The sequence below is a fragment of the Harpia harpyja genome, chromosome 12, assembly GCF_026419915.1.
Source record: "Harpia harpyja isolate bHarHar1 chromosome 12, bHarHar1 primary haplotype, whole genome shotgun sequence".
Lineage (NCBI taxonomy): Eukaryota > Metazoa > Chordata > Aves > Accipitriformes > Accipitridae > Harpia > Harpia harpyja.
The window spans coordinates 20,864,885-20,888,419 of NC_068951.1; the positions used below are offsets into that span (position 1 = coordinate 20,864,885).

The window sequence follows — 23,535 nt, forward strand, 5'->3', positions numbered from 1 at the left end:
TGAATTTGTTTCTGGATTTTCTCCCTCCATCTTCAAAATACAAAAGTATTATTGCCAAAGTTGATTCTGATTTCCTCTCAGAAACCGTCTACTGTTTCTTCCATGGACAGTGCTGAAATATAATGCAAATGTGAGCAGTTAAAATATCTCTACTTGAAGGCGACAAAATCAGATTGGTGTAGTAACTTGGTGACGTTTCTCTCCTTTTCCCCCAACCCTTTCTTAAACAGCGCTGCTATTTTACAGCAATAGAAATCCTTTTGGAGTTCTGTAGCTGACTCAGAGCTACAGACCTTTACTACTGCGAGAAGAAGAAAAGGAGAGAGAGAGAGAGGTAATTTCTAAAGTGAAATTAAATTAACCACAAAACGAAACATTTCCAAAGACACTTAATTTCATGTCAGTTCAGAGGAGCCTTTTGGATTTATGCCACCTATAAATAAAATATCAGTACACACTTCAGGACTGTGGTACTTTTAATACTCTGTGTTGCAGTTCAGAAACTGTAAGAAAATGTAATTGGATCTTGTTATGCCTAAATTAATAATTAGAATCTGTTTTGGAACATATTCTTCAAATAAAAGAAGAAATAATAGACTTTGCATAATTATTAATCTCATAATAATCCTCAGCTGTACAGATTATTTTTCAGAAACACAAGCAGTATCTTGCAGAAAAGATGACATTTATTGTCTTGTTTTTCTTCTGTGTGCTGATGAACATGCTAACAGGTAAGATTACTGATGAATTTATTCTCATTTATTTTTTCAAGCTGCCAGAAATATTTTGTTACTAAAACAGTATCTTCTATTTAGTATCAGATATTGCTTGTGTATTAATTGCAACTGCTCTGGCTGTTGAGAGTATTTGGTTTGTAGCACTGAGGGACTGCAAATGGGGAATTCCTTATTCAGCTGTTCGAGAAACAAAAAAACGTTTGGCTATACAGAGGGTCCTACATATGCATTAAAGAACTTGCCAGCTTCTGGCTACACAGCAAACCTTTTATTAACAGAAAGTCCTTCTGTGTGGGAGCTGGTACCGATGAGTTTCCTCTTTATTTGCAGATGCCCGATCAATCCAGGATGGAGATGGTAATTCTTAATGTCTTTTTCTTTTCTTTGTATCACTAACAATTAAAAGAGTCATTTGTAACTCCCAGACCTGATCCCCAGCAGTGATTTTGGCAGGACACTTACTAACTGCAGTGGGCTGTGGAAGGGCTTTCCTCTAGTTCTGGTGGAGAAAGAAGAGTGACTTTTTTGAAATTTAAAGAAATTTATTAAAAGCTGACAAATTAATGTCTAATAATAGAGCTAATATACTTTCAGTCTTAAAAAGAAAAGGGGTTATGGTCAAATCACTAATTCTGTTGTACAAAATTGTAATTGGAAAGCACCAGACTTAAAAACATATTAGACATCTGAGAATTTTGTCTGTCCTGAACACTAATACTATATGTCTGTCTGGTTATGGGCAAGAAATACTGACATGCACGACAAAACGCTTAAAATTTACAAATTGCCACAAATCCAATTAAAGAAATGTTGGAATAAATCCCTTAGCACAGCTACCCTGTGGTTTGTGTCACTTTGCATGATTAGCCCATTGGATTAGTGTTTGCCTTTGATTAAAAAACTCCTCAACATCCTAATGATGTTTACACTGGCTTACTGATGATTATATTAGTTAACCTCTCTTTGGTGTTTTCAGACAGAATTCTTTCTGAAAACAAAGTTGCATAGAAGTATCTGCAACAACAAAGTACTGCTATTGCTGGTGTACATCTCAGTATAACGAGCAGGATAGCCAGCAGCATCCCAAGTGCACAGATACAAATATGCAGAGAGAGTATTATAACAGATATGGAAAATAGAAATATATATACAAAATAAGGGCTATTATGATTACCTTTAATTCAAAACATTTTTCCCTATGCTCCATTATATTTCCTTATGGCTCTAAAATCTTTTGTATGTATCATCTCTGTTTTCACAAGTTTAAGGGTGCTATTGTATTTGTGCACAGCAAATATTTCTGCAGCAACCTCTTGGACAGTCAGGAGAGCATGTGTCAATCTAAAAATAAAACATTGTTCAGGCAGTAACATGTTGCTCTCATTACCAACAATTATGGTTTTCTTTCACACTGGGCCAAACAGCAGACTGCAAAGTGAATCTAAGGTCAGCTGGTATAAACAGTGAATTCTCCTCTGCAGACAGCATTTGGCTGGTTCATTTGATTTGTTATATGCCATCTGTGCCTGTGCGCTGCAAACTTTACTCTGTAAAATCAAGGTCTGACAATAGGATTGTTGAAGGCTCTTAATTCCCACTAAAGATCCTGGTCCCAAGCTGAGCCTGGTGAGTGGAATGGCTCCCATCTATTTAAATGGGCTTTAAATCAAATCAAAATACTGGGTTTAGTTTTGCTGCACAGAAAGACATTTGTAACTGTGGTCTCAGCGAGTGTTAACATTTTATATATGCTTCTCTGTTTGCCCAGATTTGGGCCCAAGGGTGGTCAAGCTCCTGCATTTTCAGAATTGATTTTGTTTTCATTTTCCTGCTGAATTTGAAATCTTGTTTCAATGAGTACTTCATATTTTCTCAGGTATTCCTAGAGCAGGCACAAATGCAGCAGCTGTCTTCCAAGTGGCAATGCCTTTCCTCTCCGTTTCCTTAGCCTGTTTCCTATGGCCTGCTGAGATGAGGCACAACTCTGTGGTCCCAGGCAATGTCAGGGTAGCACAGACCCAGTCCCTGGGACCCCGGGGTGGATCCTGCACCTCTGGTTTCTGCTGTACTCAGCTGAGCTGCCTTGATGCTGGGATAGCGAGGGGGCAACTGCATGGCCCTTTCCCCTGGCTCTACTGCCAGGAGCTTGCGGGCAGAGCGGGCAGCTGCATGGGCACAGCATAGATGATGGCACCTTATTCTTTATATTTTTATATGGGGCAGAGGAAATGGTGTGGAATGAGGAAAAATAGCATTCAATTGCAATTGCTCCTTGCTTTTAAATAACCAGCAGCCTTCTAGAAATTAAAGCAGCCCAATGAATTCTTGAATTTCCCCAAATGCTGATGGTGTCCCTTCATTCCTGCTCTCCATCTTGTCCCACTCTGTCATTCCTGGTGCAACCGGAGCAGAGAATACTGGCTTCCTCTTCTGCAGAGCAGGGGCACGGAGAGGGGGAAATGGCTCTGCCTGCCTCTCTGCTGCTGGGGGAGCCCACAAACCCCCCAAGGGAACCCACAACCCCAAACCATGTTGGCTCCCAGGCCCAAGCTTTCAACAAAAATGCTTTGTATTATAGTAATCTGCAATATTTTTTATTTTTTTTATTTTTTTTAGATCTCTACCAGGAATCTGTAGCCTTGCCATACTGGCCCTTCTCATCCAACGATTTCTGGTCCTATGTGGAGTATTTCCGGACCGTGGGAGCCTACGACAGGATCGATGAAATGGCCAGAGCCTTCTTTGCCCAGTTTCCTTTTGGGAGTCACCTTGGCTATCATGTGCCCAACCACAAGCACTAACTGCTTTGCTCGTTTTTTGCTTAAACTGGTGCCAAGATATGTAAGTGAATACATGGCTGCCAGCGACCGCACCTGAACTGCCCCTCAGCTACTTATTAATACTCATAGCAGTCATGCATAGAGTTTCATGCTTTACATTAGTCTTGTCAATTTATGCTTTTGTGCGAAATCAATAAACTCCTTGATTCTGTTGTGCGGTTTTGAGAGGGTTATTTTACACAAAAAAATGCTCTCAGCCTTGACTCAGGAAACCACTCTCTGTGTGTATAGTAGTTAAATACCAGCCCACCCAGTTTGGTGTCTGGAAAGACCACCAGTAGAATTCACAGCCTCATCCTTTGCAGCCCCTTGGCTAGCTCGACGCCATGTTCCTCACGTCAGGCCCGGGGCCTGCCCCCGCCCCGCCGTTGCCACGCCGAGGAGGGCGGGGTGAGCAAAATGGCGGAGCCACCCCGCCCTCCTCGCCATGGCAACGGCGGGGCCCGCCCCCCCAGGGCAACCAGAGAGAGGCGATACCGCCAAGCGCGCAGAGCGGCGCCCTGCTGGTCGGCCTCGTAACGGAAGTAGGCGCTGCGCGTCCGGAAGCGGTGGTGCGGCGGGGGCCGAGCGGGGTTGTCGCAATGAAGCCGGCGGTGGACGAGATGTTTCCTGAGGGAGCCGGTCCTTACGTGGATCTTGATGAGGTGGGGGGGGGGGGGGGTGTTGGGGGACCTACCTGCGAGGTTGGGGGTGGTAGGGCCGTGCTGCCCGGCCGCGTCCCGGCCGCTCTCAGCGCCTGCTTTCCCAGGCAGGGGGAAGCACGGGGCTGCTGATGGACCTGGCCGCCAACGAGAAAGCGGTGCACGCCGACTTCTTTAACGGTAAGGGCCGCCGCGCTTCGGGGGTCGGGAGGGGTAAGGGGTCACCGCGGTGCCTGCCCGCCCGGCGGGGATGGTAACGCCTGGGGCCTGCCAAGTAACAGCTGCAGAAACTGAAGATTATCAAAACAAACCTCGCTCGGTTTCTCTCTGATCTCATGTCTGGTGCCTGGTAGTCGCTAAAGTTCTCCCTGACCACGCTTCTAGTGAGCGGTACGGTAAGAGCGCTTCAGTGTTAAGTGATGCAGTTGGGGGTGATATAATGCTTGTTTCTCCTCTCCTGGAGGTTTTAGGCGATTTAGCATGTTAATCACTACAAGGAAAAATGCCTTGATCTGTTTGCGTAACAAATAGCTTATATTAAACAGTGCAAATACATATAAAAATGTGGACAGAACTTTACAAAATTGTCTCTGGGTGTTACTACTTTACAGATAATTCTTTACTCTCTTAAGGCATGCATGCATATTTACCCAAAGCAAAATAAAACTTTGGTTTGTATATGCTTTCTCCATTTGAAGGTCAGGTGTGTGCATATAAGGTATATACAGCTGCTTCTAGAGGAGAACAGCTATGTATCTGGCCACTTAGGGGTAGAATATATGCCACCTTAGATTTGGTTACTAAGGTGGGGGGTTTTATGCTTCTTAAGAAGTATATTCAGACATTTCAACAGTGAATTTCAGATATGTTATTAAATCTAGTTGCTGTGGTGGTGTTGATGTCACAAACTGGTATTAATTATGAAATAAAGTAGGTTTCACACATTGGTCAAGACTTAGAGTACAGCAGAAAAAGGAAGTTCAGCTTTGATATACTCTGAACAGTTGGGAGGGACCTAGCTCTTTGCTGGAGCCAGTATATTCAGGAACAGGTATTTCCATAAAGTTCTACCATCAAGTTCATAGAGTCATAGAATGGTTTGGGTTGGAAAGGACCTTAAAGATCATCTAGGTGCACCCCCCTGCCATGGGCAGGGACACCTTCCATTAGACCAGGTTGCTCAAAGCCCCGCTTGTGGTATTGTATTCCATTGGTAGTTTAGGGCTCTTATAAATGAGGATTAATCCTTATTTTATTGTATGGCACTTGTACGTTGCCTTCTGTAAGAATAAAGACTTGCTTTCAGTTATGTTGTTAGTTTATGCTCAATGTATGAAGAAGGTGCAAAGCCAAGTAGTTAAGAGTAATTCCCAAAGATGCATAGAACAGCTGTGATTAGCTGGCCACATTTGACTAGTCTGAGTGAGTTGAGTTTTCTGAGAGAGAAGTATTATGAGCACCTTCACAACAATGAAACGTTTTTTAAGGAAGGCATTTTTAACAGCAAATCGCAAATGTGAATGTCAGTCTGCAAAATTTATAAGCGTGTACCTGGATACTATGACCTAAAGCCAGAATTCTGCAGAAGTGTCTACGTCTGAGACTTGCTGCATGCATAAAGCTAGTAGTACTTGTTTAGTTCTGGAGTCTGGGAATCATGGTTGATCCACTCTGAATGTGATGGCTATTTAACGCATTTATAAAAGCTCTTCCTTTGAAGCTTTACTTTGCATTCATGAATTTAATTGCAAAGCTTGTATTGTACAAGTGAAGCAGTTTAATTGATGTATGATAGAGAATATATACACGGGTCTGCCTGCCTTTGTCTTTTCCTACACTGATGTTACGTTTCTAGTAACTGATGGTGCAGTAACTCTTATTCACTTAATTTACCTTTACTTCTGTCTTTAATCCAAATAATGAAGAACCGTACTTGAGTATGTTACATACGTAACAGTTGAAACTTTTAAGGTTAATTTTACATTATCTTATTTTTCTGACTAGATTTTGAAGATCTCTTTGATGATGATGACATCCAGTGAACTCAGTTGTCCAGCTATGCAATGCTGAGATGTGGATTTTTCTCTAGGATCGCCTGTGGTGCCCATTATTTATTAAAATAATCAAGACAGGAAAATCACAGAGGGGGGGGAAAACCTGTATAAGCTGCCTGGGGAATATGAAAACCAGATGGTTAAAGATAACTAAGGAGGGAATTGTGGACTGTTATTTCTAGGAAGCTGCGTGTGGATTTTTCTTTAAATTTTACTTGCTGATGTGTTCATTCAATAAAATACTAAAAAAACCCCCTCTCTCTCTGGGATGTACTTTGAAAGTAGATATTGCTGTGTTCTGAGCTCCCTTAGAGAATGTTTTTTTTATTAAATCATTTACTATTTTGGATATTATATAAAGATACATGGCAGGGCATATTGCTGCCTAGAAAAGATTTGTTCATCCCACAATATAGGATTATCTAGGGCTAAGACAGTTGCTTGTTCTGAATAGTCTGACTCATTTGCCAGTTGCACTGAGAAGAGTGTGCGTTGTCTTCTGTTTCAAGATAGATACTCAACTACCATCAGTACTTAATTTTTAGGAAGTACAGGAATAAAAAGTAGTAATTTTATCTTGATATTTTAAGCAGAGAAATGTTCTGGCCCTGGGCCATGGGAATGCTTGGATTTAAAAATATAATTTAATTCTTGAAATTGTACTCTACAGAAAGAAAATAATTTTAGGATTCTTTTCTCTTACAGCAGGTAATGTAATTATTCATACTCACAGGTATAGTGTATATGAATCAGTCTGTTAGATATTAGTTCAGATTTTGACACAAGTTTTCAGAACATCTTAGAAATGTTTGATTTTGCACCCTTCAGTGACCAAAGTGAATCTCAGAATGGAAGGAACAGGTGAGTTTTTAGTATATTATTTCAGAATCAAGAGTTTAATCCTGTCTAATCTTAAGTGCAGTCTGTATTCCATAAATTGATCACAAAAATAATACTGTGACTGATCTTTCTTTAAAGCCTTCACTCTACTTAAATTTCACCTGGAGTGAAACACTTGCCTCATACTTTTTCACATGTTTTTTCTTGGGTTTGCCTTAAAAAAGGAAGTCATAAATGTAACAGTAAGTATGCTGGCCCCTGATCTTAAAAATGTAAGGACAATAAAAACAGTAGGATGTAGGTGTCGTCTTATGGTATTTCTGTGGATTTCTCAACATCTTCTGTTTCGTCATTCAATGTACGTTAAATCAGCATTCTGACATTTACTCTGCTTAGTGTCTGACATTACAACGTGTCCCTAAAGGAACGGTCTTGATGAGGCAGTCTCCTTTTTCTTTTTAGTGTTTGCTTTGCTTAAAGAGGCAGGGATTTCAACCTTTCCTCATTTGAAACCAATGTAAACGTTTTGACTGAGTGGTAGCAACTGCGTTTGGACTGTTTCTAGCTTTGGTGCTGTTCTTTCTCCAAACTAGATTTTGAGAAGTGAGCTGCTGCCAGGAAATGGAGGCTGCATTCCGGGCAGGTGCAAAAGATGAAATAGATTTTAGAAGCAACTCTCCTCCTCTGCTCTTTTAGCTACTTTCTTCTGCTGATGTCCAGATTCCTCAAGATGGTCACCTTGGTTTTGGAATACTTCCTTGTCGGTGTTTTGTACAGGCTTTTCCTTTGTTTTTCATTTGCCTGCCTTAAGTTTTAAGAAAGTTGAGCTTTAAGTTTGATCACAGCAGCAGGAGTATATTCTGTGATACAAATCCATCTTGAACAGTTGCTTGTCGGTATGAATGGTGTTCTCTTTTTAGAGATGCCTAAAACCTCAGTGAAGCGTTGGTTTGAAAGTGCTGATGGTGAGTAGTTCTAGTTTTGTAACGTCATCTCGCTTGATCAAAACGTGGAACCTATCTTCATGAAACTGGCTAGAGGGCAAATAATGCTGATGGGTCCAGCACAGCCTAAAAAAAAGTTTTTTATCCTGGTAGGATATAGCTACCCATTCAAGGTAGGTATAGCTAACACCTTTTAGTAAAGCTTTCCAGAATCTCAGTGTTTCATGTTAAAAAGCAGCATAAATAGCACTGCTGGCACCTGGGAAGTATGGTATGCCTGTCTGTAGGGAAGGAACTTACTCTATGCGGTGTGTAAAAGTGAGTTAGTAAAAGTCCTTATGAAGAAAGCTGCTGAATTTCATGAACTGCCTTGGTGTGCAGCTGATGCCACTCTGGCTGTAGCTACTGTGAGTACTAGGTGGTTCTTTGGTATTACTTCCCAGCTGCCAACTTGCTAACTAAGCTTGCACTTAAATCTGATGCCTGATGTGGGTTTGTTCTCTTGGGATGAAGTGAAATGAAAGGAACATTCTTCAGAGTTGGAATGGGATGATACCAAAGGTACGTATATCTGGAGTATGAAGTTCTCTCCTTCACAAGTGTGTATATACCTTCGTCTTTCTGAAGAGGGCTGTCAATATGTAAGAACTTTCATCACGAATTGTAGTTTGTTTGGGTCCCTTTTGGGACAACATTAATATGGAAAGGCTTATATGAAGAACAAAATGCCCTTCAGCTTCACATTGTTTCTGTGTTACTATCTGTCAAGACTTTCAGCCTAATTAGTCTGCGGGCAATCAGCCTGTTGACAGGAAATAATCACAAGATCTCAAAATCTCTAATAAAATTGATTTAAAGGTCATTTGTCTGCCTTGGCTATTTCACTTACTGAGTTTTGATTCCGATACCTTTTGTGGAGATTGACACTACTCATAATAGGTGTTTCTGAGCGAAAGAATGAGGCTGTTCTATCAGTATTTTGCACACACACTGATGTGCAGCACTTCATAAGCTGCTGGGTACTGATCAGTATTTCAATGTCCAAATAAAGGCTCTAGTCTGAATAGATCTATGGAGGCACTGAGGTTAGTGTCATGAATTGTCCCACAGACTTCAGTGGGACAGCTGGCAATGTATAAAGCTGACCTTCTGCCTGAGTTTTGCCAGGATGAGGTCCCAAGTGCTAAAATGCTTTAGAAAGGGCGTAGCCAGTTGTGCAGCACAGATGAAAAGGAATAGCTTCAAAACACTTAAATGTCAGCTCGTTCCCTTCGATACTTTCACAAGGCCAATTCTCTATTTGCAGGAAACTGCTAGCTGTCACAGTATATTCTTAGGAATAAGAGTGCAATCTATTTTGAGCTGAAAATAATCAAGTCATTGTGAGAGAGAAAGTTAACCATGCTAAAGGAAGCTGACTGTCATCTGCATAATATTTCTGCTGTGCCTCTTCTCAGCTGGCTAGCTGGTTAGCAGGAGAATCCAGTGTTCCACTGCTCTTCATGTGAGCAAGAACAGGCAAGCTCAGACCTAGTGTGGTATTAGTGGGTTTTCCTTGGTGGTATTTTTTTTTTTCTTAGTTAACTTCCAGGGAATTAAAATAAAAGGTTTTCTTCTTAATATTTTACTTCAATAATTGAAGTGGAAGGTATTTTTCCTCAATAAAGAAGGAATTGATTTTAGATGAATAAATCAAGTACTTCCTGCTTCCCCAGGGTGTTGGGAAGCTGGCAGGCATCCTCCTGCTCTCAATGTGCAGTTGTTCAGCACATGAAAACCTGCTGGGCAGATGGCAGTGCAGCCCTGTTCTCTGTGAGTCCCCCTGTCAGTCATGGGGTTGGAATGTGAGTGTCACATCAGGGCTCTTTTGGAAAAGCACTGGAACAATGCAAGTCAGTCCTTGGCAGCAGGGGTGGCTTTGAGGACAAGGATTTGCTTCCATGTTTTTACTTCCAGATTTATATTTTTTTCAGTTTGCCTTTTATATTTGTTCCAGTTGGTCTTTACCAAGCAGCAGGGTCAGAATCCTAACCCAAATTATAACTTTTTCTCAAGATACTACAGGGAGTTCAGAGCAGTGTCTTTAAGTTTTTAAAATTGGCAAATAGGGCATTTTTTGCTGAATACTTCTGTGTTGTTTATGGAAAAGACCATTTGCATGTAGCAGATTTCTAGTCAGCTCTAATTTTTGCTGTGTTCATACTACCTGCTCTGTAGCTGTGACATGTATGTACAAGCCTTATATAATTGTGTATGAACTTATGTAAACTTAAAACCTCTTGAGAGAAAAGACTCCATTTTGTATGTTGTTGTGAATAAACAGAGGTATAGCTGAGAATGTCAGGTATGAGGTGGGTGACTGAGCAAGGGAATATGTATCGAGGGAATGTGACAAAGTATCCCTGGTACAGACAGGGGCTGCCCCCACCAGGGGAGTCTCAGAGTCCCCCAGTCCAGCTGAGGATGCTTCGGTGAGGACACTTGCAGAGGGGACTCCTGTCATCAGACAGTGACTGTCCTGTTGGAGAGCTTCAAAGTGTGCTCCCACGCCCAGCTCCCAATAAAACTTGCTGAGCAACGTGCTGCTGTGGTCTTTTGGTCTCCTACTGTTTTGAAGTTGCCTCTGCCTCGCTGTGATACAGGTACTGTGGTGTGGGAATCTCCCTTCTCTGTGTTATACCTCGTCTGGGATGACAAATCCACTTTGGCCTTAAAAGACTAACCAAAACATGTTACAGAACTAGAATAGCTTCTCTAGAAACCCCTGTCTAGGCAGCGAAGAAGCTGTGCTGTCCTGACTCCTTTGGGCAGAGCACCGTGTTTTCACAGATGCCCAGAGGATCGGAGGGAGCTGGGTGAGTTGCTTCATATCCCTGTCCTTCCCTGCCTGACTCTAAGGGATTTAGAGAGGGGCTTCAACTGGGATCTCCTGCTCTGCCTCCCTCCCTGATGCCTCTCTGTAAAGCTGTGCTGCTTTATGGGAGGGATCCTAGAGATTGCCCTGTGGGTAGGAATCCTCTGATATGCCACACAGGAAGAAATGGATTTTGACATTTAATGCTTCTGTTTCATTGGGAATAAACCTTTCCTTCCCCGTGGATTGGCTCGAGCGTGACAAACTGCACCTGCATGTAAGGAGGTCACACAGCTGTCCTCAAAGAGCAATGGTGTTATGCTGGGCTGGTCTTCTGGGATGAGTCTAAGGATGAGCTGAGGGTGGGTTTACAATGATTTACAATCCCACGGCAGATTGAGTCTTTCCATCGGGTACCTATGTCTAGTACAAACATCATAAAAACATGTGACAGCCTTGCTCCCAGCCTGGGTATGCTCAGGATTGGTTTCCTCCAGAGTATTTCAAAGGGTAAACTTCAAATCTGATGATATTTCCTGCATGGAAGTACAACGGCTGATTAGCTAAACCTAGGACTTTATCCTAATCCCTTTGCCTTCTTCCATGCCGAAAAGCCTCTAGCGAGTTTATACTTCACAAATAAATATGATACAAATCTTGCAAGCAATTTTTCTCTTTCTTGTAGCTCTTCATGGTTTAGTGCAGCTGCTGTTTGTATTCCAATTAATTACTAGCACAAATGATTACATGGGGTTAAGGCACAATTAGGATCAGCCTATAATTGTGTTTAAAAGGGCCACGGATGCTTTCACAGGTGGTTTCCCTGCTGGATGAGACTGGCCAGCCTCTCTAGCTGTAGCCACGTTATTTCTCCCTAATCGTTAGTGCAGTGACTTAAATCTTTCATTGGGGAGTGTTGTTGCTTTCTGCCTTCAAGAGAGCATGCTGCCTTCCTGCTGTCTTTTTCGGAGCAGCAGTACAGGGAGGGAAGATTCAAACACAGCTGTCAGGATCAAAGGAGCCGAGTGCTCTCTTTATAACCTGCCCTAATTACGAAGTGGCAAAGGAGACCTCATTCTTGGTGTCTTCATCATATTTGTTGCTATCTAATAGGAGCTGCTGGCAATGTTTATGCCCAGAGGCATCCCGTTGTGTACCTGCAGCAGTACATTAGTTTCTAAAGGGAAAGCCATCCATTTAAATCTGCAACAGCTAGAGAGGCGGTAAATAGCGAGACCTAACTTTGTACTAGGCATCTGTTTTCAGGATTGATTAAAAAAACCCAAAGTAAAACATTTACATTTGTTGGAGAGCAGGTGATTCTGTGCCCTTTCACCATGTCAGTGTCATTCTTGGCTCTTTTGTTACAAGATAATTGTATGTTCAAAGCATTGTGCAATCCTTAGGAGCCAGTCCAGGCCTTGGATATGTGCCTATTTTGGCCAGGTTTTCCCATCCCATAGGTTTATGAAGCGTGGAAGGAGAGTAAAACCACAGCAACTCAGTAATGGAAAAAGGCTGGATTCATTAGGAACTCCCCTGACCTTGTCCCCCAGGACCTCACTACCCTCCTAAACCCTATTTGCAGCTCTCCCCTAAAAGCAGCACAAGGCCAGCATGGTGCCCTGCAGCTCCCTGCCCTTGGGCTACTGCCGCCACCCTGGCTATGTGCCCCGCCACGGCAAAGCCAGGGAGGTGGAGGTCTGATATCCATACCACGTGCAGGGATTCAGGTGGTTCCTGGGCTAAAAGAACTCCCCAGGGGCTTGTAGCCTGGCGGGGTAATTGCTGGTCACGCTCAGTTGCTGCTCCTGAAGCTTGTCGGGACATTTTTGGCACCTTGAGACTTCACATGCAGACACCTGGAGGGGCTTGGCAGCCTCTGGAGGTAGTAACAGAGGTGCTAAGGGCAGCTTAAGGGCTCAACCCTGGCTGCAGTGGGGCAGAGGTGTGTTTGCTGAAACCAGGGGGTTTCTCTGCCTGCCCTGCCCTGTATCTGTGCTTGCTTTGCGGACGGGGTGAGCCTCTGTTGGGAGCATTTGCCTTAGGGGAGAGCTGGGAGGGGGCTGATTGCTACTCCTGGGGGTGCAAAATGACTTTCTGGGTGGGTGGTGGCTTAAACTGGGATTTGGTGCCTGCTAAGGAGGTAAGTGTGTATGTCTCTAGCTGAGCACTGTAGAGCAAGAATCTTACAGAGACTTGAGGTAAAGACTTCACAAAACAGTCCAAATCCCTAAAGTGAGGGCTTTGACACCTATTTCCTTGCAGCAGGGCCTCGCCTCATTCACAGCCTGCTGACTGGGCTGCACTAACTGGGGCACTAGTCTGTTGTTTGCTGGTTTTCGAAGGTGCCTGTCTAGGACATGCATGAGTGATGCAGGCACCCTGTGTGAAGCATCCTTGTCCGAGTGGGGAGCTGGGAGGAAGATAGTCTCCGCACTCACAGCCTGGAGGGTGAGTCTCGTGGTGAAGCCACATTTCAATATTTATGGCTGTGAGAAGGGGGAAAAGCCAATACACAGAACAGCGGTGCCTTAATGGCTTCCTTCAAAACTTTTCCCAAGTGCTTTGTCTTACTGTGTTTACAGGGGTTTCTTTCTTGATAAAACAGACAGCCTAGAAAGGGTGTGCTATTCTCAAGCAGGAAATCTCTGCTTGACCAGGTTTTCAGCCTGGGATTCAAACCCTGAGGTTTAACCCTTTAAAGTGTGTTTGAAAATGTCCTATAAAGACAGAAGTCCCTACTGTGCTTTGGGAAGAGAGGGGGCTTGCAGCAGAGCTGCTTTGCTGCTCTCCTGCCCTGTCGCAGCCCTGCCCTGCGTTGCTGCATGTGCAAATACTCTTAAAGGCAGATCCTGCATGAACCAGGCAGCCCCCTCCTTTATGCATCCTTGCTGCTTACAGAGGCAACAGTACTTGTGCTCGTCATCGCACATATTTTACATATTACTTGCCAGGGTTGTGTTTGGAGTGTTGGGCAGGGTTTGGGAGAGGTTGCATGCTCATCGTATTTAGATGAGAGACCTGCTGCAAGTTGAGGACAGCGTGCTGTGTTGTGCACCGGTGGGAGCGTGTGGGAAGGAACAGAAATGAGGTCCCCATGCCAGCCCCCTCAGGGAGAGAGCATGGGGTGCCTCATCAACCCATCGACTGAGGAACTAGGGTGCTTTTGAGGGAAGCCATGTTCCTGTTTTTCTGTATCTATTTTTGGTGAAACAAATACACCCCTCAGCAAGCAGCCTGACTCCTGCCCTGACAGCAAGGTGTCAGCCCTGCAGCTCCCTGGGCTGGAGCCAGAGTCCGCAAACACCTCTGGTGCTGAACCCCTGCTTGCTGCTCCAGGGGAGCGGAGCGCTGCAACCCCCCGTGACCCTGGTTTCCATGTTCCCACGCAGCGTGCGAGGAGGCAGGTGTCTGCGCGTGAGGTTGCTGCTCACAGGAGAGTTTGGAAAAGCCATTTACAGGGTGATAAAGAGGCTATATGTTTAATGATTAAATAAGATAGAAGACCTTATGTACTAATACGCAGCATTCTTGTGGAGCTTTGTTACCTCGTGGTCTGTGATAATGTGCATGTGCGCACATATAAGACATATTCTTCTCATATATGAATATAGCAGTGACTGCAGTATTAGGTGACAGCCCTGAGCACCCCCACCCTGACAGCTGGGGCAGGGGAAGACCCAGGACCAAAACCAGAGCCGGGCTTTGAAACAAGGACTTCCAGGCTGGGTCTCTGTTGTGGGGCTTGTTTTGGTCCTTCGTGTAGCCCTCTGCCATCCTGCTGCCACGGTGGCCAGGAGGCCGACCAGGAGTCAGTGGTGACCCTGGGCCTCTCCTGGGTGGCTGGTCATCTGCCGCCAAGGTCTGATGGCACCTGCGAGCATCCTGAGTGGGGTGTGGGATGATGTGGAGGGCAAGCAAGCATCTGGGATTCAACAAGACTTTCCCATAAGGGCCAGCATGGCCCCAGTCTCTGAGTTTCTAACACACGAAGTATTTCTTGCACTACAGCCGTGGTGACTTGAGGTGGGAGATGCTGTTGGCCTGGTTGGACATCACATTGATATGGATCATGCTGGTGATGGGGCAGTTGCAAGGGGTGCTAAGAAATCAGGGGTTCTGCCCTGGCCTAAAGCACACAGCATCAGACGTGCGTGGCAGTTTGAAAAGCCATGGTGTACAGGATAAAACTGTAAGCATATTTGCTCCTGCTGCATGGCAGCAAGGAAACGAATAATTTGTTTTGGCTGCCTCTTGGGAACTAGTCTTTAAATTAGTATTTTCTACTAGTGTTTATCCCAAATGGCTCTTAGCACTTTGGTTGTTTCAATTTTCCCTGCCTTCAGAAAATCCATCTGAAAATATTTGAAAAAAACACTGCAAAAGCTCTAACTTGCTCCTTTCAATTTAAGCCTCTTATGCCATTTGATCCAGCAACTGCTGCATTTTTAAATCTCCTTTTGTTTCTGGATTAGGTTTTTGGTTTGGTGGGGTTTTTTTTTCTTTTCCCTTTTTTCTTTCCCTTCCCATTAATTTACACAATAGGAGCAGGGTTTTTCCCAGCTCTCTGAATTCAGCATGGTCAGGTTGAGCATCAGTTTGGCCCTTGCTAAATCTAGTCTGCTCGAAGTCTCCTGGGCCAGTGGAGGCCCAATCTCTGGCTGGCCAGTCAGGGTGAATTCAGGCACAGTGGTTTTGGGGAAACAATCTGGAAACCAGAGCTCTTGTTATCCAAAAAGGAGGCAATAGAGTGTGAGGTGGTGAGATGCTGAAGCCTTGATGAAAGCGAGAGGGTGGGCAGTTTCTTGGGAAAGCAAAAGAGGGGTGTTCCTGTGTGTGCCAGTCCAGGGTGCCCCCACCTTGCTGGAAAAATATATCTATATTTTCCTGGACTGCCTGGTGAGGCTAGGAGAATGTCCCTTTCTTCAAATCCTTCCCAACGACGCATACAAAAATGTGGGAGCATTCTCATTAAGAGTTTTTTATTGTTGTTATTATTTGTAATGTGGTAATTCACTGGAGTGTAGAAAATGCTGCTGTTGGAAGTAATTTCAGTTGAAGCTCTTAATGCTGTTTTGTGCTTGTAATAACACATTAGCTCTGATTTGTGTTAGCTTGTTCTGAAGCTTAATGGGAGTCTTCTTTGGACGTATCTGAGAAACCATCAAATCCTCTTTTAGCTGAAAGTCAAGCAAGCTCCTTGGAGAGCAGTTTGATGGGATTGCTACTAATCCCAGCCTTAATACTCTTCCCCCATTAAGGTAACCTTGCCGAGAGCTGGGGCAGGTCCTGGGGATGTTCATCCCAGGAGCCCACTCAACACGGGAGGTTGCACCCCCACCTGAAGCTCTGCCCAGCTGGTGTGCAAACCATTGCTTATGGCACACTTATGGTGTGGAAAAGTAGAAACACGGTTGCTAGATCTCAACTTCTGACTGCACTTGGGAGCTATTAAGAGGGGAGATGGGACAGGATCTTGCCAGCTTGCAGATGGAAGATGCTGCTCGTGTGCCGCATGCTGGCGGCCTCTCGACTGAACAAGTACTCATGCCATCACTGCCATTGTCAGGTGAGTGATTTGGGAAGGGACACCTCCACCCCGAGGTCCCCGCTGCCCAGGAGCCTTGAGGGACCTTCTGCTCCCCAGTCAGGCACGGTGTTTGCAGGGGAGCTGCTGTCATTGCTGAGCATCACAACTGTGCGGCCAACACATCTGTGATCACCTTGGGACCCCCAAAGCCACAAGGTCAATGGGCTGCTTTTGTTGTGTGGCCTCACCGGTGTTCATATGGCTTTTCAGATAAATCAAAAGAGAAGATCCCTGCCCTAAACAAGCATGCTGTCTACATTAGAGATAATGATAGGGGATAAACATAAAAGGAAAAATCAAAGGATTAAAATAAATGAAAGTTAATAATCTGAATATATTCAAAGATCTGGGCTAAAGAAGGGAGACAACAAAGCATGGGTGGAAGTCAAAGGCCCTAATAAGACAGGGAGTTATGATGGAAAAAATGGAGCCATCTGTTCCAGCTGAAAACAAGAGCAGAGATGGCTTTCGTGAATAGTCTTCTCCCTCTTCTACTCAAATTTTAAAATGCTGGCTAAAATGTGTACCATTGATTTAAATTAATTTAGGTGGTTAAAAAAGGGAAATTTAGAATATGATATTTAAATGTAACCAATTTTTCTCTTACCTCTTTTAAATTTAAAAGCGGGTTAGGCCATCTTGAGAGTTACTCTTTAATGATGTGGCAGGAGTGGTGTTTGACTTTGGGCCCAGGTTTCCATGAGGAGAGCAAGAGCAGAGGTAGGAGTGAACTCTTGGTCCCATGGAAGTCACTCCTGTATAACGTCACTGATTTCACAGGAGACAGGGTCCACCCTTGGCAATCGTTGCCTCCGCAAAAGGCAATTTTCTGGTAAATACGGTAGAGCTATAGCGCCAGTGCCCCAGGATGCTGTCTGGGGTTAAGCCACCTCATCCTTTCCCACGCAGCACCCCCTGCTTTAATGGACATCCAGGTCTGGGTACAGGAGGAAGCCCATGAAAGTGGAATCGTTGATGTTGTCAGCGTAGACGCCGTTGTTGTCCCCCTCCCCGTACACCTGAAGCCAGACCTCATCCCCAGTGCTGAGGTGCAGTAAGACGGAGCCGCTTGCTTGGTCAACGTTGTTCTTCTGGAACTGGTCGTAGGTGAAGATCACTGCCTTGTCTTTCTTGTAGAGGCTGACCTTGACATCCGTCAGGTAGACCGTCAGGTGGTAGGCAAAATAGTACATGCCGGGGATGCTGCAGAGGAACTTGCCGGTGCTGGCATCGTAGTGGCTCTGCTCATTGTAGAAGATCTTGCTGAAGCGGATGGGGACGTTGGGGTGGGGGGCTCGTTCCGTCAGCCCCACGCTGAAGGCAGAGCGGTAGACGAAGGCACCTTCACCCTTCTCCCCCTTCTGCCCTGGGTATCCAGGAAATCCTCTTGGCCCTTCCTGCCCTGGGACTCCTATTTCGCCTCGGTCACCTTTGGGACCTTGCATACCTGGGGGACAGAGTAGGGATGGGTGTTGGTTTTGCACTGTGCCGGCAGCTGCTACCCACCGGCCCAAAACACAGAGGGGGCTGTGGTATGAGGATCTGCTCAGCAGCATGGAGCTGAGGAAAGGCTGGATGGCCTCAACACCCCCCATAAGCTGAGTCAGCAAGTAGAAAGCCCGCTCACCCTCCTGGCTGTATGCAGAGCTGCCAAGAGCAGCATGTCAGAAAAAACATCATTAATTGGAAAACCAACCACCAGACCAAACTCTTTGACTTGGGTTGTGGAATCTCTATCCCTGGAGATATTCAAAAGTCATCTGGAAAAAGATCAGGCATGGACCCACCAGACATGAGACCTACCAGGGCTGGGCCTGGGGGCTGGGGCTCCCCACAGGCTCCAGCACTGACATACCCCCTGTTCCTCACCAACCTTCCTCTCCTTTCTCTCCCTTTAGTCCATCTTTTCCGTCTTTTCCATCCCGGCCGGGGAGCCCGTTGTGGCCGGGATAGCCAGGCGCTCCTCCCATCCAGTTGGCACATGGTGTTTTGGGGTCGGGCTGGAGGTCCTGGGCAGCCACCTCTGTGCAATGGGGAGTCACCAGCAGCAGTAAGCAAAGGAGAAAGCCTGTTGGGCCCCTCATCATCGGTTCCTGGTGTGGACAATCACTTTGTTAACTTCAAAGGTTAAGGGTGGGGGGAGAGCAGGGGCGGGGAATTGAACAAAACCCCCACCCCTCTGTAATGGAGAGTCACAGAAGACTAAAATTTGAATTAACATATCTGAAGGAAAGCAATTCCGCTTGCCCCAAGGGCCCCTCTGCATCCAGCGTGGTGCTGGCGTGAGCTCCATGAGCCAAGCTGGGATGGGGCCCCCGGGAGCAGCGTGGACCTCATATCCAGTGTGGAGATGAGCAAACACCAGAGTTACTCCCCTGGCACTCACAGGCTCTTTGCACGGGCACAGACGTAGCTTGGGACCGAGCACGGCAGATGCCAGGGTGTCTGTGGCCGATTTCTTCGCAAAGATCTACTCAATTAGCCATGATATGCTCTGACTTCTGCCTGGCTGAGTGAGCAGCTGATTGAAAATATGGGTCTGACAGAGCCTGTCTCAAAACCTCAAAAGCCTTTAAGCTGAGCAGGTGGTTTATCACTGCGCATATAGCATGCTAACCTGGGTGTATCTAATGTGAACAAAAACTACAGCCAGGCTTTCCATCTCTTCCAAGCGACCATATGAAATTATGATACCAGTTTTTTTCTACCCAAATTCTGTTTTTTGATTATGGGAAGACAAGTTGCACAGTGTTTAGGCACCGTAGGGTCATATTTTTCTTTAACCTAGTTGCTTTGCTAGTCAGAGCAATTAGTGCTACTCCCCAGAACCAGGTCAGTGGTGACACCCTATGGCCAGCCTGAGGGTTTGTTCTGATGCTCGCAGAAATCAGTGGGACCTTGGTGGGCTTTGGGTCAGGCTTTTGGGAAACAGATATTTTAAAACTACTATTGTTGTGTGATTTTGCTCACCGGGCAGAGATTCTACCCTGGAACAATAAAGGTATCCTGTTATGAGGTTCGTAAGTGGCATAATAGGCAATAAAACGTGAATAGCAGCATGGCCATTAGAGTCCCTTAGCTCTGTAATTTCCAAGAAAAATAATATTTCAGAGCAATTCCTTTGCAGGGTTGATTTTCCTAGGCAAGCTATTTAAATGTAATTTTAAATAATGTCTTATTAGCTCTCACGTAGTTGCTTCAAAGGAAGCTAAATAAATGTGCTGGTTTTGGCTGGGATAGAGTTAATTTTCGTCACAGTAGGTAGTATGGGGCTATGTTTTGGATTTGGGCTGGAAACTGTTGATAATTCAGGGATGTTTTCGTTACTGCTGAGCAGTGCTTACACAGAGCCAAGGCCTTTTCTACTTCTCATCCCACCCCACCAGCGAGCAGGCTGGGGGGTACAAGCAGTCGGGAGGGGACACAGCCCGGACAGCCGACCCCAACTGACCCAAGGGATATTCCAGACCACATGACGTCATGCTCAACAATAAAACTAGGGGGAAGGTTGGCTGGGGGGCCGCTGCTCGGGGACCGGCTGGGCATCAGTCAGTTGGTGGTGGGCAATTGTTTTCATTTGCATCGCTTGTCTTTCTTGGGTTTTATTTTTCTCTCTTTGTTATTTTCCTTTTCATTACAATTATTATTATTACTATTTTATTTTATTTCAATTTTTAAACTGTTCTTATCTCAACCCATGAGTTTCCTCACTTTTACCCTTCCCATTCTCTTCCCCCATCCCACTGCGGGGGGAGCGAGCGAGCGGCTGTGTGGTGCTTAGTTCCTAGCTGGGGTTAAACCACGACAATAACAAAGAGGTTACCATGATTTCAGTTTTTGTAGGATGTTTGGAGGGCTTTGAAGAAAACTTCAAAGCTCTGCTTAATGACTTCGGTGGGCAGTACCTAACACATAAAATCAGGGAACTCCTAAGACTGTGCCCGCCCTGCCGGGCTCCAGCAATCCAGCAGCCGCGCGACACGCTGCGATGGGGCTGGGGCGCGGGCTCTGAGGCAGTTTTGGGGCTGAGGGTGTCATGGGGTCCAGCGACCGCAGCCTGAACCTCAGGCAGCGTTCCTGCATCTCTGCGCTTTGGGAAGCGAAATGCCCCTTTGCAACAAGGGATGTAGTGATTGTCCGTGAACTAGGGTGGTCAAGTTAAACGGATGTCTATAAATCCTAATAGTGGCTTGGTCTGGCAAGCGAGGGTGTGCGTATTTGGGCACGCTGTGACACGGCCACTTTGCCATGCCCCAGTGGATGACACTAAGTGGAGGGACCCCTGTCCCCCTGCCTGGGTCCCCTCTGGCTTGGCTACATGCATGCACCCCTTCAAAATCAGCACAGGCTTTCTGGGGACATCTAACTGCGTGAAAACATGCTAGTGTTCAATAAAAATCTGCCTCAAAATTGCATTTCTTGAGCTGTGTTTTGGTGATTTTGTTGCGGTTAGTTCCACTTTCTCATATGCTGCCTAGAACTCAAATATCATTAAAATTTTAGTGACGTGTGCCCCAGAGCCAGGTCTTCTGCTGGTGCAAAATAAAACCCTCCTTTACGGTCAAAAGCGGTGCAAATTTGAGGCAGCCCAAAGCAGGGAGCTTTCCTGGCAGATGACTGTCCAGCTTGCTCTGACGGGCTCGAAGCGATGCCTGTCCCACAGCATCCCTGGGTGGCTCTTCACTGCAGGTATGTAACACAATCTAGTTTTCTCCTTTCTCATAAGAAAAGTGTTGTGATATGCCAATAGAAAACGATTTCTATTGCTACAGTTTGACTCAAGCACAGGTGGTGTGCTTGTTTGAGAAACAAAGTAATTTCTCTGGCACAAGTATGTCTTACAAAGGGAAAGTTTTAAGCTATGTCTGCTAGCTCTGAGTTTAAACTCTGGTTTAGGTATTATATCCCTTTTCTATATCTTTCCCATTTCTTTTTGTCTTTCCATCTGATGCTCAGCAGTGTAACATGAAATAATCTCCTAATTTGAATGTCAGTTGTACCTTTTGGACAAGTAATAGATGAACTAAGTACTACTCTTGGTGGCTTTCAGTTATTTCCTTGGCAGCTACTCTATTAAAAGCTCATGTGCTTTATATGAAGCTTATTCATTTATCAGCAGAAATCAGCACATCATCCATAAGAACAAAGCCATTCATAAATGCCACACAGTGATTCAAACCATGATTCAGAATTTTAAATTACACATAACACTATATAAATATTAGTGTATATATATTTTGGGTATTTATATATATATATAATTATATATATATATATGGTATTTTTTATATATAGTGTAATTTTTTTTTTAAAAAACCCACACCTTTTTGCACAAAACAAAACAAAAAATCCATCTGTTTTCCAACTCTAGTATTTTCTTCAAAGGTTATTAACCAGGGGTTTGGCTTATGTTGATCTTTTTTCTTTCTGTAATTATTTGTAGCATAGTTTTTGCTGAGCTTCCAGCAGTGACTTGTTCCAGGGGACTCACACCTTAAATCTGGGTGGTGCAGGTTTCTGGCAAGGAGCTGATACGATTCAGGGAGATTTGGGGCAAACCCAATCTTCCCAGGAGTCTTCGAGGAAAGAGGTGAATCAAAAGGTGCCAGTACGGTACCCACTGTTATAGCCATGTGGTTTTTTACTGTTGTTCCTGACTACTTTTGATTTAGGAGTTTTGATCTCTAAATAGTGTTTCCAAAAACGGGAGTATGAATCTAAGGGACATCGGTTATTCTTGGTTTAAAACACTCGCTGGCTATTCTGAGAATAACTCTAAGAAAGGAAACTCCTTGCAAACAGAAAAGTCTGTCTGCCTGATTCAGCCCAAAAGAAGAGAAAATCCTGAACTTAGTAAGAGTAAAAAAAAAAAAAAATCATGCTTACCAGCTGCTTTGAGTCCTAGTTGGCTTGCTGCAGTCTCTTTAGAAATGAAGTCCGGCTACCACATCTCTGTCCCTAAGGGCATGGGGAGCTGTCAGCTCAGACACTGCATTTTCCATTTGCTATTGCGCATGCTGACCTAAAAGTTGGGTTTTCCCATTAATTTTTCCTGGCCATCACTTAAGTTTTGGACCGCTTATATAATCCGGTCACACTGGGATAGCTTTAGCCTTAACAGGGAAAAGATGGGTTTGGGAATTTGACAGGAACTGAAGGAGCAATGGTTTGCTGGAGAAGTCCATGCGAAAGCCTGCTTGTCCAGGGCAGGGCTTGTACAGCACAAGCCGCTGCTCTGTGTAAATTGGGAAATGTTGTTGGCAGCTGATGGAGAAAGTGTGTCTACAGCCTTGCAGTAACACACTCAAATGGTTTTTTTTCAATGTGTTAGTAAATGAATTGCTGTGTGAGAAGTTTTGGCTTCTTTTAACAGCAAGAGCCGTTCCTGCCTGGAGGCTGCTGCTGCACCAAAGAAGGGCAAAGCTGCCCGAGGGGAAGGGCAGTGCTGGGGGAAGAGTTTTGTCTTAAGCCAGCCAAGAACATGACGGCGCTATCATAAACCGTCAGAGTAATTCAGCCCTACGGATGGCTTTCAACCTATCGCATGTTTTCGCTTTAGGTCAAAACAAAGGGGTTTTTTCCCTGTGTCTCTCTCCTTCCAAAACAGAGGTTGAACCTCAGAGAGCAGAGGCTTTCCTCTCCAGCTGCTCCGGGGGAGTTCAAGGTTAGCTAGGTGGGACCTTGGCAAACCTGGGCTCGCAAAATCGAACCAGGAAAAAATAGTGTGATGTGTATTGTTGCAACTGGGTGTGGGGAGCCGGTGTCAGGGAGCTGGTGCCCTTGGCAGAAGGGAAACTCATCCAAGGGAATGTCAGCAGGACAGTATCCTGAACTACTGAGTTGTAAAGACCTGGCTATCTGGAAGGACTAAAAGGATGAACACATAAATAATGTCTTATGCGTAGAGCTGGGAGTCAGCAAGGGTGAATTTTGAAGTCCTGAGGAGACGGGTGCAGAAGGGAGGAGCCACAGAATGGCTGCTCGTTGTCTGCCTTATTTTGGTCAAGCCCTTTTTGCAGCATTTGAAGAATT

General features: G+C 44.9%; 3 protein-coding genes across 3 annotated transcripts; 2 read left to right on the top strand and 1 right to left on the bottom strand.

Annotated features, from left to right (window-relative positions):
• The first annotated feature begins 629 nt into the window (after positions 1–629).
• On the top strand, positions 630–3,730 carry OTOS (otospiralin). The gene is made up of 3 exons (XM_052804044.1): positions 630–731; positions 1,068–1,094; positions 3,354–3,730. The coding sequence occupies exons 1-3, from the start codon at positions 680–682 to the stop codon at positions 3,536–3,538; spliced, it is 264 nt and encodes an 87-aa protein (XP_052660004.1). The 5' UTR covers positions 630–679; the 3' UTR covers positions 3,539–3,730.
• A 291-nt stretch (positions 3,731–4,021) lies between these two features.
• Positions 4,022–6,422, top strand: COPS9 (COP9 signalosome subunit 9). Its single transcript, XM_052804429.1, has 3 exons — positions 4,022–4,221; positions 4,326–4,398; positions 6,223–6,422. The coding sequence occupies exons 1-3, from the start codon at positions 4,159–4,161 to the stop codon at positions 6,258–6,260; spliced, it is 174 nt and encodes a 57-aa protein (XP_052660389.1). The 5' UTR covers positions 4,022–4,158; the 3' UTR covers positions 6,261–6,422.
• A 9,456-nt stretch (positions 6,423–15,878) lies between these two features.
• On the bottom strand, positions 15,879–22,612 carry ADIPOQ (adiponectin, C1Q and collagen domain containing). Its single transcript, XM_052804724.1, has 3 exons — positions 22,390–22,612; positions 18,377–18,596; positions 15,879–17,950 (listed from the first exon to the last, which is right to left on the bottom strand). The coding sequence occupies exons 2-3, from the start codon at positions 18,588–18,590 to the stop codon at positions 17,424–17,426; spliced, it is 741 nt and encodes a 246-aa protein (XP_052660684.1). The 5' UTR covers positions 18,591–18,596; positions 22,390–22,612; the 3' UTR covers positions 15,879–17,423.
• Positions 22,613–23,535: the final 923 nt, after the last annotated feature.